Below are 13170 nucleotides of genomic sequence, written 5' to 3'. Positions count from 1 at the left end.
ATAGATGTTGGTTTAATATGTCTTAATGTTGCTGCAATGACTGTTGAAGCAACATTAAGGTTGAAAAATTACACATGCCAAATTATACACACCAAAGGCAAGTACTTCTAGATGCTGTCTTTTCCCCTCTATGTTCACTTAGCACATTCATACATGAAAAGATCTTGTCATGCATCAACAATCATCAGATGAAGCAATCTGCTTTTTGCCTGGTTATAAAGTTGAGCTGATTAGTACTAAAGAGACCTAAATGCTGCTTAGGATGTTAAAGTTGTCTCTCCTCAAAACTTTTCTTTTTTTCCGTGGAAATATACTGAGATTTGACACTGGAGTATCACTGGACAGCCTGCTACCATTAACACATCAGCAACGTTCATTGAGCTATGCCATAATCTAGGGATGGAAATAAGTGAGAGCAGGAGGGGGATGTTGAATGCACAGTATCATTAACTGTAGATGAGGTCTCAGACTCACATTTTAAAGCCATGAGAGAGCTTTCCTGCACTGAATACCCAGCTGTGTTAGATTTAGATACTTTAGGTCTTCCACATCTCCAGCTGAGTCAGTTTTGTCTACATGTTTAAAAATTACACCAGACTAATGGTCCAAGTGTATTATACTGGTGGACATTCTCCCAGTCTCCATGGAATGGTGGGGCAGTTTCAAAAGTGCCACCATATTGCATGATAAAGCAGAATTAGTAGGAAAAGGGACAGTAGGAAAGACAGAAGGAAAGATAGAAGGAGTATAACAACCTCTGCAAATATAAGCCCAGGCAATAGCTCTGTGTCACAAGCAGAGCATTTCCTTACTGCCTGAGACCTCACAGTGCTCAATGCACCAACTAATAGGAACTGCAACTGTTTTGCAGTCGGCAGGCTTGGTTGTGCCTTACAGTTTGATCTCAGGGGCTTTTTTCTTGGAATTTCTACAATTTCATATCTCTTTTTTTGTTTCATTAACTAATAATGATAGGGTGTAACAACACCGTACATCTCTGCTTGGCAAAATGGTTCCTCTTGGCTTGTTTGGATTTTAAAAGAACCATTCATGACAATTGCTACTTTGTGCCGATTTTAACCTCTCATTTCCAATTAACATTTTTAAGTCACCCCCTGCCATGGCTAAGCTGTTAGGAACACACCTGACACAACTTGATCTGGTGGACCAGGCTGTAATTTTGTGCTGTGAGCAAATAAATCAATAAACTATGATAGACTTTCTGTGATGGACAGAGCTCAGATATGAGTTAGAGGATGGGAACACAGCACAAGGGAAGCCCAGAGTGCAAAGATAAGATAAAAGAGGTTGGAAAGCCTCGTGCAGCTCTGATGCCTTCTGCAACTAACTCTTCCTTTTTGCACAGCAGCTCTCTTGTTCTCACCTACCTGCTGCATGTTTTTGGATACCCTTCCCTTCCCAGTCTTGAGATACATCTTTAAATCTACAGTATGCCTGGTTCCCAAGCCCTCCTGCAGCAATTGCCATCATTGCTTATTCTCACTCTGTGATAGCTCTCCTGACTTCGGGTGGATGACAAACAGCAGGAGCATGGCTGATCTGCCAGGTGTGAGACTTTTGTATTTGCAGTAGCTCATGCTGTAGGAAGCTTGGCTTTTTTTCCCTCCTCATCCTCTGTCTAGCACAACAAGATCAGAGAAGTACCAAAGATAGAAGAGTACAAAAGAAAGGGAAGAAGCAGGAGTCTGTCCTTATCTTCCCTTGCTGGCCCTTGGCCACAAAGTCTTTGCTCAGGCTGAGCTCATTAGTGCATCTGGGCTGGTCCCAGGGTGGCTGGGGTGAGGAAAGCCTCCTGGGAAGTGAGGAGGGCAGGTGGGATGAGGTGCTTGGGAATCACTTACCCCTGGAACATCTAGTTCATATCAATTAGATTAAACTGCTTCTTGCTCAGCCCTGCACCTAAGACCACCACACCTCTATTACTTTCCCTGGGAACACATATGGATTTACTTTAGAATGGGGTGACTAGAACATTCTTCATGGTTGATTTTTGACAGACCAGGATTTTAGGCAAGCTCCACAAATAGGTGTACGAAATGTACATCAGAGCCACTGGACACAAACCCATCTTTAGCAGTAAATCATCTCACTCATGAATCTTCTTTTTTGTGCTAAAGGATTCCTACACCATCTTCTCCATAATACAGAACACATTGCTAGCAATTTGAAGGGTAGGATTTCATTTTCACTATCTTCACTATTAATACAAAACCTGTAGCTTTTCCACATTTTTTTCACGTCCCATTTATTTTACCAGAATTTTGAAACGTGGACGTGATTTTTCCCTACAGGAACAAAGAACTATTGTAAAATAAGCATGCACCAAGAGTACCTTGGGTTTGATGTTTTCATGGTCAGGAGGCAGGGAAAAAGACTGTGGCGAAGTCAGCTCTCTGGGTCTTGATGGTAGTGTGCCTGGTGACTTGTCTGAGATGGGAGATCTGCACTTTAACACGGATGAGGTGGCAGAATGCTCAGGTCTTGGAGAGGAGGAGTTAGACCTAAAATTTGCTTGCACCAATGAAGAATTAAATTGCAGTGGATGGGAATTAATACTACTAGTTTGTGGAACCAGTGGGGTAGAGTGACGCTGTGGGAGAGACCACTGCTCTGAGATGCTAGAAGGGGTAGGAGAGGAGGCACTGATCTCCTGAACAGATGTTTGGGATGAATCTGATTTAGATCTAGAAGGTGAGTGCAAAAGACTTGGGGAAGGAGATGAGTGTTTTTCTAGGGTGGGAGACAATGCACCACTAAGATTGGTAGAAGAAAGCAAAGGGTATGACCGGCAAGTAAAGATGGGTGAGTAAGTGTGTACTCTGTGAGACTTCTGAGGGCCCTGGGACCTGGAGGCAGAATACCTCGGCCCTTCTGGAGAAGGAGAGGTGGGGCATGCTAAGGAAGAGGGAGCCGGGGCACAAGGAGGAGGCAGTGAAGACTGCATATCTGGAGAGGCAACTGATCTTCTGTGGGAGGAGACAGGGGATGACAGAGAATTTCGGAAGTCTGGAGAAAGTGATTGAACTGGAAGGTGCTTTTTAGGAGAAAGGGACCTCGCTCGAGGCGTGGGATGTGGCTTGGAAGGTAAAAGCAGATGCTGAGCCCATCCTGAAAGCCAATAATCCTCTTTGTTGGGAGAATCTAGGCTTATAGGAGGGCTTAAAACAGATTTCTTGGGGGTTGGGGGAGTTGTTTCGTACTTTTGATCTATTGCAAATGTTGATGAACTAAGGGAGCTGGGGGAAAATGTGGGACAAGAAGCAGGAGAAAGTGGTCTCTGCTGAGAGGAGCCTGATCTCAAAATAGCAGTTAAGAGAGTCAGTCTGGTTGGCAGAGGGGATTTGACTCCTGACTTGGCTGAATTTCCTCTGGATAATGTTTGTGAGCAAGGCTCATTTATACTACATATGGTCGAAGAGGACCCATAAAGGGAGGGTGGAGACAAAGGTTTAGGGCTAGGACATAATGAATGTGTTATTATATGTACAGGGAGAGGAGACAAAGCATTCAATCTTTTGGAAGAACTGGGGGATAGAGACTGAGCTAAAGATCTTTGAATTTCCGTTGAACATGGAGGATTGGAGGAAAGACTTGAGCTCCTTGCAGGAACAGAGGATGTGGAGAAGCCTCCCATTTTGCAAACACAGCCAGGACTATAGAGACTTGGTGTTTGTAGGTTATCAGACAATTGAGGAGTGGAGTACCAACTCTTTGATGCAGAAGAGGATATTTTAGACATTGAGGGAGATGAACTATGGGAAACAGACTGAAAGTAGAGAGATGAGTCTTGCTTAGAAAACCCAGTTGCTGACTGCCAGTTGTTACAGGACTCGTCCAGCGAAGAGGCTTGATTCATGTTAACCATGGCACCGCACGCTACTTTCTGATTAATTGGAGAAATTAAGTGGACAGCAGGTGGTTTAGAGGAAAGATGATCAGAGGTGGAAAGAGTAGAAATTAACTGGAGAGAAAAAAAAAACAAAACAGAATTGTTAATATAGGTGGAACCTGTGGAACTGTTAAACACCCCACATTTCAGTCCTGTGGTCATGCGTATAGGGTTTCCATTAGTACTGCTGCGTGGATTAAAAGCATAGGGTTGTTTTCAGCTTGGGCATACAGCCTGATGGATAAGGTTCTCATGGGGAGGTGACTGAGACAGACAAGCTGTGTGGTACTTTGGGTTTATGACACCCCAGTTTTGTTGATATAAACAAGGTTCAAGGCCACAGTATTTTTCATTTTAGGTAAAACCCAAGACAGTTGTGCCATGAGTGTCTGGAATCATGTGATGGCATCCACAAAAAATAAACACAACGGAAGGTAAAAAAAATGCAGTAGTGTCCCATCTCACTTTTACAGTTCAGTGGAAAGCAGCCTTTCTGAAAATGGGATTCAAGCCAAGTGCTCTTTTTCTCATTCAGTAAACAACTCCTTCTGCAGCACTGTGATATCAGAATGAGAAATTTGCTTGGAACAACTTAAATCAGACATCCAGTTTGCTTTTCACTTCTCCTGTCATTCACAGAGCAGAGCTTTTGACAGTTTGCAGGCATGTAAGAGTCCTTATCCCCTTCTCCACAGTCTTTCGATACACTAATAAAACAGTAATGAGCTCTTTCATGAGTGTCTTTTTTCTTGGGTCCATTCTAATTAGGATTTGTCAAAACTAATTAGAGCATACAAGTATATTATCAACCTGTTATACAGTTTCATGCTTCTAAAGAAAGAAATTCTCTCAAAATCTTCCAAGTTATTATAATGCTGAAATTAAAAACTGAGGTATACACAATATGAATAAAACATATCAGTGTGAAATAGTAAGTTAAGTCAACTGTAAAACCAAAAGGATACAAATTGTCACCTAACATTTGACTGAGTGATTTGAAAGCAGGGAAATTGACTCTAATTCCATCAAACTTGATGTAAATATAAGAACACCGATTTAACTATTGTTAGATACCCTGAAAAGATTATGCAGCTCTGTAAAAGACAATTATACCCTTCAACACACAGCTTGCTCATGGCTGTGGCTCAGCCTATGAATTATATTTTTAATACATATGTCTTACCCATAGAAGAGAGGAATTATGATGATGATGATTAGGATTAGTATTATGTAATATATCATTGATACATAACAAAATAAAAATAAGAACAAAACAGCTAATTTTCAAGTGAGAGCACATGCTGGAAGAAGCTGTGACAGAAGAGCAAGACTTAAAAGTTTTCAAGGGCAAAACTATGCCTAAATATGGGCTAAATACACACTTCAAAACCCTATTAGCCCTTAGAACTTAAAATCAGTGGGCTCTTCCTGCTAAATTATACCATACAAAAAGCAAGCCTTTTAAACCAAAGACACTTTCTGTATAAGGTAACTTCAGAAAAGCCAGGTCAATGCTTTGATTTATAGGAATAAACACAAAACATATGAACGCCTTTACAACCACACTGACTTCCCCTTGTTTTACACATTTATTAAGGCATCCCATTTCAAAGTGGAAAGGCAATGGAAGAATACAGGACAAATATTGGAATATAAAAATTAATGTTGTTTATATCATTGTACATATATTCTATTGGATTGAGAAATTATGACTCTTGCTCAAAAAGCTGCTAATTAAGAAGAAGAAAAATACTGGAAATCGAGATTAATTTACCAGTATTTAATAATTATTAAAATTATTATTAAATATGTCATGAAAAATAAAATTATTTAACGAGTTAAAAAGCAGTGTGGTAATAAATCTGATAACTTGAAGCAGCCTCCTGAATTTAATAATTAATTCGGGAAGTTGATCAACTACCGAAACAGAGCTGGGGTGTGAAATCTCTCTATTTCGAAATAGAATAGATAAATTTCCCTTACAAAGACAACAGATTAAAAGGAAATGAGGACTAAATATGAAACTTCATAATAAAAGCACAGGATGTGCAGTGACTTCTAATTAGTTAAAACTCAAGAAGAAAGATTTATAAGCAGCTACAAAAATGTTCATGATAGCAGATGACAAATATGCTCCTGCAGGTAAAATAAAGACATTTTTCAGTACTCTTCATGTTTAAATACCACTGAACATTTACATGCTGAGCTAATTGAGCCATTAATCAAGTCGTCAGAAATGATTTTGCTATTGTAACACAATATTAATAACCACATCTACAGATGATCAACCTCTTATTTACAGGATCAGGAAATCATAATCAAAGTGGGTTGGAAGTGGCTTCCAGAGGTCATCTAGTCCAGCCTCCTACTCAAAGCAGGGCTCTCACCAGTGCCAGCGGGTCAGGTCAGCTGTGGCCGTGTCTCACCCAGTCTCCAGAGCTCTGATGGAGCTCCAGCACCCCCAGGCAGCCTGTGCCAGTGCTGCACCACCTCCCTCTGAGGAAGCTGCTTCTGATGAGCAGCTGGGATCTCGCACGCTGCAGTTTGCAGCCATTGCTGCCTCACCTGCCACTGCAGAGAGGAGTTTGGCTCTGTCATGTCTGTAACTGCCCTGCCAGTGGTCCTGGGCAGTTTCTAGATGCCTCCTTGGCTGTCTCTTGGTGGGAGTCAACAAAGCCAGCTCCTTCAGCCTCAGCTCACATGTGCCCCAGACATATTTACACCTTTGTGCTATACCCCACTCCCTTCCTCACGTCTCTCTTGAATCTGAGGGTTGCTGGCCACCAAACTGACCATGGTTTTACAGCTGCAGCCTCAACAGTGCCAGTAGGCGAGATATAATAACGTCCCTCAATCTGTGGATTTTTCTTCTGTTCAGTTTCTCTACTTTAAAACCCTCCTGTAGGTGAATTGGATTGGTGCAGAAGAAGTGAGTGACCAAAGCAGATTTGAGTTGCTTTGGTCTGTGATTCAACTGCAAGTCTTTTGCTCTTCTCAGGAGCAGCTCAGATAAACATTTCCCAAAAATGTATGAAGAAAGTTGAAATAGGTGGCAAGGTTACATCAGCACAAAGGGATAAAGGCACTTGAAAAAGATCTTGATGCCTTGTAGATAATCATTCCAGAATTATCAAAGTGGACATAATATTAGTATTGAGCCTTGCCCAGGAGACCTTCAGCACATTTGAAATGGCAGAACTGAGTTGGACGCAAGGCAAATGGTCATTCTGGTGAGGTCACATTGTTTTTGAAGGGCACAAAAGATGTGGTTAGCTATACCAGCAAGACCCTGAAAGATGTGCTGGTCAAACAGGAAAAGGGAAAGAGTGTGTAAGCTGAGAGTCCAAAAGGCAGAAATCATGTCTGAGTGAATCATGTCTTCAATGTAGACCTGATTCTGGGCCCAGCTAACCATGCTTTGATCTCAGTAGAATCTGCTTATAGATAGGAAAAATAAAAAGAAATTACCTACAACGACTGCAACCTCAGAACCAGAAAGCCACAAGGAAGCACTGGAAACTGTGGAAAACTTAACAAAATTCCTGGAGACAACACAGTAAATCAGACTGTGAGCTGAGACCCAATTAATATAAATGCTATTTAGAACAGTCCATTTTCTGCCAACAAGGAAGGTGCATTGTCCAAGCAATGGCAGGAGTTTGTAGGGACTCCTGACTTACTTGTCTGGAAAAGCCAAACCGGATGCCACTCAATGGACAGAGGAATGTCAAGTGACTTCGAGTGACTGAAATTCCTTTTGGTTACTGATCCCCACAGTGAGTCAAGAAATTTCTCCAAGTTGAGCTCACACCCTGACATTGAGAGAAGCAGACACCCTGCTCAACCCAAAGGGTAAATTCCCAAAGGCAGGAGTCAGTCTGACTCTCTCTTGCATGGCTTGACTCCTTTTAACATAAAAATAGAAATGGCAGAAAACCCCCCAACACAATATATAAACATTAAACTATTATCAAAAGGCTCAAAATATGACCAGAATAACAGATTATTTTTTTCAGATTTTGAATATAGTGTGGCATTTTCCAACATCAGTCAGGACTTTTATGTCTCACAGAACAGAAACTTCCTTTTTTTTAATTCCTTCCTTTTTTTCACAGAACAGAAACTTCTTTTTTTTTTTAATTCTTTCCTTTTTTTCCTTCATTTAAACTAAGTCAGAAATTAATGAAGCTGAATGAGCCCTCTGGGTCAGTTAGAGTGATCCCTTCTGCAACACAATGCTCCCCAGTACTGGTCCTTGCTTTTTTCACATCTGACAGGAAACTCATTGTCTAATTATGCTTTTAAATTAACATAATGTTGTATGCAATAACTCTTAAAAGGGACATGATACTGCCCTTATAATCCACGAACTGAAAAGATAGCCCATATATGGAATCCATTTTACAAAGGAAATGTACCAACAGATAAACCATGCATCTATTTAATCTTTTCATAGTTTTCCTTCATTTCAGAAATGATGATCTTTCATTAGATATCAAGCGAGAAAGAGTGATGCCTACAGAAACGCCGTAGAATCAGAACAACAGTGAAAGGCAGCTTGGTAAATACATCTATTTATCAAGCGATAGAGAGGGCTAAAGATACTGAGATAATGAAGACTGTGGAAGTAAGGTCTTGAAAACTTGTGACTAAAGAATAATGACAAGATATGCAATTGCTATATTACGTACTGCCTCTCTTCCTGTCCAGGTGAATAGTTAGCAAAGTTAGGCTTTATTTCGTGTTCTGTGCAATCTTTATCTTCTGTTACCTCACCAGCCAAAATCCTCTTTACTTGCCAAGTCACCAGAAGCTTAAGAAAGATTCAACATAGGAACTCTTCTGTATAGTATTCCAAAATTCACACAATTTCTGTAAAAGCTTTTCAAAAAATCACTGAAGTAAGCCTGAACATTACTAAAGTAAATTTGTATTTCCTCAAGACAAGTATTCTCTTACAGGCTGCTTCCTCTATGTATGCTTACCTATGCCTTTAACCTTCCTCATGGAAAATTCTCACTGACTTCACTGGGAGTTTCTCTGAAGAAATGAACATTTCATACTTCCGTGAATCCCAGAGTGGATTTCTTATTCACAATGTCTTCAATCAAAAATTTACACTGAATTTGATGAAAAAATTGAGTGGCAAAAGTATTTCAACACAAGATAGGATATCCTATTCATTTTCAGAAACAAAGTAGCCATGCTTAATGTTTGCTTTCAAATTATCAATTAAGAATTGCATTTTCAAGGTCAAAGGAAATGCCTGAATTAATTTCATGTGAGAAGGATGTTGTTATTTTGCTAAAGGTGGAATTTTCCATTGCATACACACCCTTCAATATAGATCAGTGTTCTTTCCAAGATGGGAGACATTAACTTTTCATGCAGTAGCTTGGATTGATGCATTTGTAAATGAAACATTTCAAAGACCCTTTTTGGAAATGCCCCAGGGAGAATTTAAAATTTAACCATTCAATAAATGCACCTATAAAGGTTCACAAAAAATGGAAATTTCATCTTCATTAGTTCTTTACACTTGTGCAAAGTCAGGTGTACCATCCAACAATCAGAATAATAGGATTTTTTACAGCCTCTTTCTCTTGCATAAAAGGCTGCAAGAGGTGCTGAGAAAAAAAAAAGAATCTAGTTCTGGGAAGTCTGATGCCAGTAATTCAAATGATCTCAAGGCTCTATTGATTTCAATTACCCCACACAATTTAGACTAGGTAGGAAGCTAACATCTCCTGATTAACTTGCTGTCATGATGAACTGCTCTTAAAAGGAAAGAATACATCTCCCTTATCTGCTCCACACACACACCAGAATCATATGGAGAGGCAGCAAGTCAGAAGGGTTGGGCCACCTCCTTAAGGTCCAAATGTTACAGAAATGGCCAATGAAAAGGCTAATTAAAGAACAAATTGACCAAGCTGCTGTACAAGCTGGCTCCATATCCTGAAAGGTTTAGAAAGCAAAGGTTATCGCTAGAGTCTGAAGAGCTTGTTACCTGATGTTTTTGTGGATCAGTAGTACCATGGGAAAGTGCAGCACCTGGAAGGTGCCCATCACCAGGAGGTTTCCCTGCCCCAGTGCCAGGGGAAACATGCGACGTGGTCAGCAGCTGAGCACTGATGGGACCGTAGCCATTGGAAGGCTGACGGACGTTGTTCGAGGCTGCAGCTACTTCATCTTCATCACCAGAGTCCGTAATCAGGATAAACTCAGCCTTAAACAGGTCATTCTCCTGCATTTCTCCTTTGCTTGAATTACACCCCAGGGACCGGAAAGCCGTTCGGGTGCTGTCTGTACAGACAGTGGACACACAGTCTTGTTTGGCCCCACTCTTTAAGACCAGCTCATCAGAGACTGTGTCAGACTGCAAAAGATACAAGGAAAAAGAGCCAAATTAACTGCATTTTATTTGGGTTCCCCAAAATGTGAAGTAACTTTGGCTTTCAGTAGTGTCTGTCTCTGCACTACCAAAAGTGCAGTAGGCAAATGAAGAATTTAGGCATGAGTACACAGCAGAAGCCACTTCCCCAGGGAGTCCCAGCTTCCAGCCCCCCAGCCAATGCTGTGGGGGCTGCCCTCCCAGCAACTCACAGAGCAACAGGGGGCACTGAGCACAGCGATGGCCCGAGACAGGGCCGGCGCGGGAACCGAGGAGGAGGGTGCAGTCAAGCCGAATGAGCTGTCAGACCTGACTACACCAGACATGATGGGAAGGCACCCCGACTGCGGGATCCACAGAGCAGACAATGCTCCTCAGAGGAGTCTGACAGACTAATCTGGGACAAAACGTATACATATTAATGAAGAAACAAAGGCCCTTAAGACAAGGCATTCTCCAAAGAGAGCAAACAGACTCAGAGGTCAGAGAGCTTTACTGTATGTTCAAGTTTTGCAGCACAGGCCACAATTGTTCTTCATATGTTCTGCAATTTCCACATCCAGTATGTCACTTCTCGAGTACACTTTGGATGAAAGCAGGAATAGTGCAAACTGCACATATGACACACATATCATTAAATCATTCAAAATCAAAACTGCTATTGTAAATCATATTTCCCTCAGAGGAGGAATCAGGTAAATGAATAGACATACTGTGTACTGCAAGAGGAAGCCTCCAGATGGGGCTCATATTTGAGTGCTGCTTGAGGAACAGGGTAATTGCAAATCTGCACTGCACTTGCAGCTTCATGAGTCCCGGAGTTCAGTTCTTTGAAAAAATACTGGACCACAGAGGGGGATATCAGCATTATGAGTTTGACAGTGTTCTTTTGATTATCTGATGTTGGTTGTTGAAATATTGTTCAGGTCCTAGACATTTTAGAATAGGGACTAATCTGTGCTATGAAGGCCTCACAACTGCATCAACTGCCAGAAAAGTTTCCTCTGTCTACAGAGAAATACACAGGGATGGATGACAGGAAGACCTGATTCTGCTTTATCCTGGGCATTACTTCTAACAAAACCTGTACTGAGCAGCTGTAAATGTAACTAATGAGTTAAACTGCCTGAGGATAATATTCCAGTCAATGTCTCTTCAAATATATCCATCCTTTGCCCAGACCTAGCTGCTTTTTTCTCAGATAGGACACTGAAATGCTGGAACATGTTCAGGTCAGAGGGCTGTGAACTACTGCGAAAAGTTTTTTACATGGAAGAGCACCCAGAACTGCAGCCGTATTACGGTGTCCCACAGTGGTAGGGAGGAGAGGAGAGATCCAACAGGCAGGAATTGCGCAGCAAGATTGATTTTTTTAATTGTTTTACAAACTCTTTTATAGACTTTTTTCTTCATAGTCTAATTGGTCAAAGGATCATCCACCCCTTGGGGTGATTGGCTAAAATCCTAAAACATCCATTGTCAAAATATTTTTCTACTGTACTATAAACAGAGCTCTGCAAGGTCGCAGGTGTTCATAGTTTATAGAACTCTGCTAATATCTTCCGTGAGAGAGAAAAATATCTCACGGGACTGGAAAGAAGCAAGAAAAATTCTTGCTAGCAGTAATATTTGTATCCACACAGCCCCAGCAATGCCCCAGGGAAGGAGCTGTTATACAAAACCAGAATTGCCATAAGCATTAATATTAACCTGAGAGTTGCAGTAGCCTTTCAAGCAGCATGGAATAAAATAAGAGGGCATTAAGTGTTGTCAGGCAGGAAAGGAATAACAAACAAAGGGTTGACTAAAGGAAGGAGAACCAGGAATGTTGCGCAGCTGGCTACACCACTGCAGGAAATCACAGGGACAAGCTTTCAAAAATCAAAAGCTCGCTTCCAATTTGATGCATTACTATGCAGCTATGAATAGGATTGGCACCTTTTCTGGTAGCCACAGCACTGGCATTTGCTGAAGCCAGGATCCAGTGAACAACTCCTGGTCAATTTCCATATGATAACACTCCTTGCACACCACCCTTGCTGTCATGAAGATCAAGAAGGAATTCCTGTCATCTGCCATTGCATGACTGACAGAGGACAGAATTGAGATGATCAAGGGTTTCCTTCCAATATAAACTCTGCCAAAGGCAAAGCAAGCTATTGAGCAGATACCTGCCTTCTCTTGCACAATGATTCCACATCTTGGTAATTAAACCAAGCACAAGCCAAGAAACCATTCAAGGGAAAGAGCTTCAGTTCAGCAATGCTCAGAATAAAATTTTCTTTATCTTTTGAAGAAGTGGAAAAAATAATGCAAACAAAAAATCTACCTTATTTACAATATTTAGGTTGCTCAGATCCTTTGGATCCTCTGGGATTGTCACAAGGAACTTAGAGATATCCACAACCTCAAAATGAGTTGGAAGTTGTCCAATGGATGGTACAAACGTGAAGGTCAATGGTTTGGTTCCAGATTCTTGAGAAGTGACCTACAAAACACAAAATTAGTTCAAATTCTTTATCCAAATAAAGATGATTTTTATCAGAGTTGAGGTAATATTAATAACATGAAATAATTAATCTACATAACTTACATGTCTGTTATTAACTATACTGGTGTTTGCTTTGGTGGTTTTTTTAAATTGGGTAATTGTGTATTAAAGCCTTATTTAACAGACAAAATACTGCCTTGATTATACTCATCAACATTCTATATATTCTAGTGGTGTGGCACAGCAGACAGAGGAACTTTTGTTTGATAGCTTGCTATTCTTTCAATTTTCCATAACAAAATCAGAAAACCATATTCAATCCACTTCAAGGCTGTTTTTATCTTTGTTTAACTCCACTTCAGTAGGACAACAATT

The 13170-nt window shown here is 40.8% G+C and overlaps 1 protein-coding gene across 6 annotated transcripts in view; it reads right to left on the bottom strand.

Annotated features, from left to right (window-relative positions):
• The window catches only part of LOC125323714 (muscular LMNA interacting protein), a 103660-nt gene that overhangs the window by 49393 nt on the left and 41097 nt on the right, over window positions 1-13170 (bottom strand). For 4 of the 6 annotated variants that reach the window (XR_007202623.1, XM_048298902.1, XM_048298900.1 and 1 more), the window contains exons 2-4: window positions 12634-12792; window positions 9921-10289; window positions 2354-3982 (exon numbers count right to left, since the gene is read on the bottom strand). Coding sequence is in view for 5 of the 6 variants with exons in the window: in XM_048298902.1 (XP_048154859.1) it covers window positions 2354-3982; window positions 9921-10289; window positions 12634-12792 (2157 nt within the window). In the remaining variant the exon portion in view is untranslated. The remainder of the gene's footprint in view (window positions 1-2353; window positions 3983-9920; window positions 10290-12633; window positions 12793-13170) is intronic. The other 2 variants (XM_048298903.1, XM_048298904.1) reach the window with 1 other exon arrangement.

This window comes from Corvus hawaiiensis, chromosome 3 (genome assembly GCF_020740725.1).
Source record: "Corvus hawaiiensis isolate bCorHaw1 chromosome 3, bCorHaw1.pri.cur, whole genome shotgun sequence".
In the NCBI taxonomy this organism is placed as follows: Eukaryota; Metazoa; Chordata; class Aves; order Passeriformes; family Corvidae; genus Corvus; species Corvus hawaiiensis.
This window is presented reverse-complemented; position numbering and strand designations above follow the sequence as displayed.